We start from the raw sequence: 2,807 nt of genomic DNA, 5'->3' as shown, positions 1-2,807 counted from the left end.
GGTCTACTGGAAGGTGTCCCTGCCCATGGCAGGGGGGTTGGAACTAGATGATCTCTATAGTCCCTTCCAACCCAAACCATTCTATGATTCTGTGATTCTTGTCCTAACAGCAGCACTTATTACAGCAATCTTCAGAAAACCCAGACAAAACCAGGATCTCTGTGTCTGGCTTTGCTGATACAAAAAGCAAAGTACAGCTACTATCATGGCTGTAGGCGTTCTGTTGAAAGAGGTAGGACAGAAAAGGGAAGGACCATTTGGATTGATCTGAGAGATGGAGAAGCGAAACATGGATCCTTTGTCTCACTCTCAGAGTAAGTTTACAGGGAAGCCTAAAAATAAAACCTGAACTTCCAAGCTGTTGCCTTAACCAGAAGAGCATCTCCTCTCTCTGGCCTTGGCTCTAGTACTTGCTCTGTTGCCTTCTTTCCCACAGTTTGCAAACCTATAAACACATGAAAACTTACTTAAAGGTGCAACTGCATTTATTCAGCACAGCTCTGCTTGGCTGGGTCCTTACACAGCGATGAATCGAGGCAGGGGAAGGGCTGGAGCACGCGACACTGAGGGAATGATGTCACAGCTTTTTAATGTCATTTTTGCACCTCGCTTTCCATGATGGAACTCCAGTTTGAAGCTCACGCAGCCAGTGCCCCCAGCACTGCCCTCTTGCACCCTCCAGTGTGAAACACAGGGTTACAAGAGCCAGTCTCCCACACACAAAACTATAATATTTTAATAAGTTAAACTGTATTTCTGATCTGTAGAAACACTGGTCAGCCCAAGAAATGCTGCCTCCCACAATTCCTCCTACTCCATCTCAGTCAACCCAGCTCCCCAGTTTTGTCCCCATAAGCTCAGTCTCCTCCCCTCCCTCTGCTCCTCCAGGCTCCCTCCTCAAACAGCAGAGAGTGGCCACTTTCCACCGCCGGGAAGGAGAAGCTGCTTGTCCCAGGTCTGTCAGGGCCCCAGGGCTCTGGGACCCACCTCCGTAGGGCAGTGGAGAAAGGAGAAGACCACACGGCTGGTTCCCTGCCATGAGGTGAAGGGACCGTTGAATGGGAGCAGGCAGCAGGCAGGGGTCTGGCCCCGCTCACCTTCAACATGATGCGAACCAGGCAAAACAGAACGGGCACGGGCTCTGCATTCAGTCTCCAGGTTTCTGTGTCCTTCACCCATGCTCTTGTAAGAGGCCTTGTTCTTCCCTGGCTGCCACCCAGGGTGGGATGGAGGTAGCTCCTTGCTGGCTTTCAAACCGATGTTTCTGGGGATAAGGCTGGACTCCTGTTTCTCAGGACTTTCCAACAGACTAAATTCAGTTTTCCTACGAGGCCAATAAGGCACCTTTCCCCATCCGTGCATCTCCCTCCCATACTGCTCATCCATGGCTCACCATTTGCCACCTTTTCCTTTCATTGGGAAAGAGATGACGGATGGATAAGAGTGCAAAGGCACTCAGGTTGGGACGGCCTCCGGAGCTGGGGACTTCTGGGTGACCATGGGAAACAAGGTACCTGGACATGAGTTGTTTTCCCCTGTGCTGGGGTGCACACTCCTCAGCTCAGCACATGCACAGACCCTGCTCCTGATGGAAAAGAAAAAACATATTAATGGGCAGGAACTGGACTATCTCATGATTTATGACTTTAGGTGTAAATTCTCCCCTTGCTCCTCCTTTGGACCCAACAGGGTTTGGTCACTTCAGTAGTGTGAGGAAGCCCACGTTCAGGAAATCCAGCCGCCCTGGGTACTGACGGGAGCGGTGCCTAGTCAGAGGTTCCTTACAGCGCAGGCAGTCCCTGTCCACAGGAACAACTCCTCAGTAAAAATGGAGAACACGGAAAAAATCTGAAACTCCTGCAGTGCTGCTACCATTAACTCTGGGGACTTGGGACAGAACAGGAGGAGGAAGAAGCTCAGGGTCTGGATCTTCAGCTGCCACCCCACAGGAGCCCCTGGGAAGGTCTGGGGTGGCTCCCAGACTTTTCACACTCACCTGGTGCTCCAGCGTTTGCAAAAGGAGTCAGTAAAGGGCCTCTTAAACTTGTCGTTAGCAAACACATAGATCAGGGGATCCAGACAGGTGTTTGCCATGGTGAACACCCAGCTGATGTGGTAGGCAAATTCCACTTGGTGTAGGAGACTGCAAGACATGTTGTAGTACTTCATAATGACACTGATGGTCCTGCAGATGTGCAGGGGGCCAAAGCAGATGGCAAAAATCATCAGAGACACTGTTATCATCTTCAGAGACCTGCTCTTCATTTTCTTGCCTCTGGAGCTTTGCTTTGCTGCTTTCACAATGGCAGCTCCCAACAGAGCTCCGCAAGTAATGGAAATGGCAAAGGGCAGGAGGAACGAGAGCACAACCAAAACTGTGTTGTAGAAGTAGTAAACAGAGATCAACTCTGACTGATGAATATCCAGGCATTTTTCTGATCCATCAATAACTGAAGTCTTGATGACGAAGAAGAAAGGCAGCCCTTGGGCAAGGAGGATGAGCCAGACGAGCAAGCACAGCTTTGTCAAGAAGCTCTTCTTCTTCCAGAGGGACTTGCGCTTGTACTGTACAATGACAAAGTACCGGTGAATGCAGATGAGCGTCAGGAAATAGATGCTGCTGTACAGGTGGATGCTGTGCAGAAAGACTTCAAACTGGCAGAGAAACTGCCCAAATAGCCACTGGTTGCTGAGGCTGAAGTAGGAAATCCTGAGTGGAGCAACAGGGATGACCAGGACATCTCCCAGGACCAGGCTGAACTGCAGGATCATGCCTGAATCCCACTGCTTGATGTGGAAGCAGAAGA

At 50.4% G+C, this 2,807-nt stretch overlaps 1 protein-coding gene across 1 annotated transcript; it reads right to left on the bottom strand.

The window, feature by feature from the left end:
* Positions 1 to 1,696: 1,696 nt before the first annotated feature.
* On the bottom strand, positions 1,697 to 2,772 carry LOC104510458 (P2Y purinoceptor 4-like). The gene is made up of 2 exons (XM_010152711.1): positions 1,997 to 2,772; positions 1,697 to 1,799 (listed from the first exon to the last, which is right to left on the bottom strand). The coding sequence occupies exons 1-2, from the start codon at positions 2,770 to 2,772 to the stop codon at positions 1,697 to 1,699; spliced, it is 879 nt and encodes a 292-aa protein (XP_010151013.1).
* Between the last annotated feature and the right edge of the window lie 35 nt (positions 2,773 to 2,807).

Source organism: Eurypyga helias, unplaced genomic scaffold, assembly GCF_000690775.1.
Source record: "Eurypyga helias isolate BGI_N326 unplaced genomic scaffold, ASM69077v1 scaffold16565, whole genome shotgun sequence".
Classification (NCBI taxonomy): domain Eukaryota; kingdom Metazoa; phylum Chordata; class Aves; order Eurypygiformes; family Eurypygidae; genus Eurypyga; species Eurypyga helias.
The sequence above is the reverse complement of the archived record's forward strand: the minus strand, read 5'-3'. Positions and strand labels throughout refer to the sequence as shown.

What these genes read in the sequence shown, in the direction of transcription:
- LOC104510458 (XM_010152711.1), bottom strand. Translation starts at nt 2,772, where the DNA reads ATGATCCTGCAGTTCAGCCTGGTCCTGGGAGATGTCCTGGTCATCCCT. An exon ending in TGCAAACGCTGGAGCACCAG is followed by an intron (nt 1,800 to 1,996) that starts GTGAGTGTGAAA and finishes TCCTGTGGACAG; the next exon opens with GGACTGCCTGCGCTGTAAGG.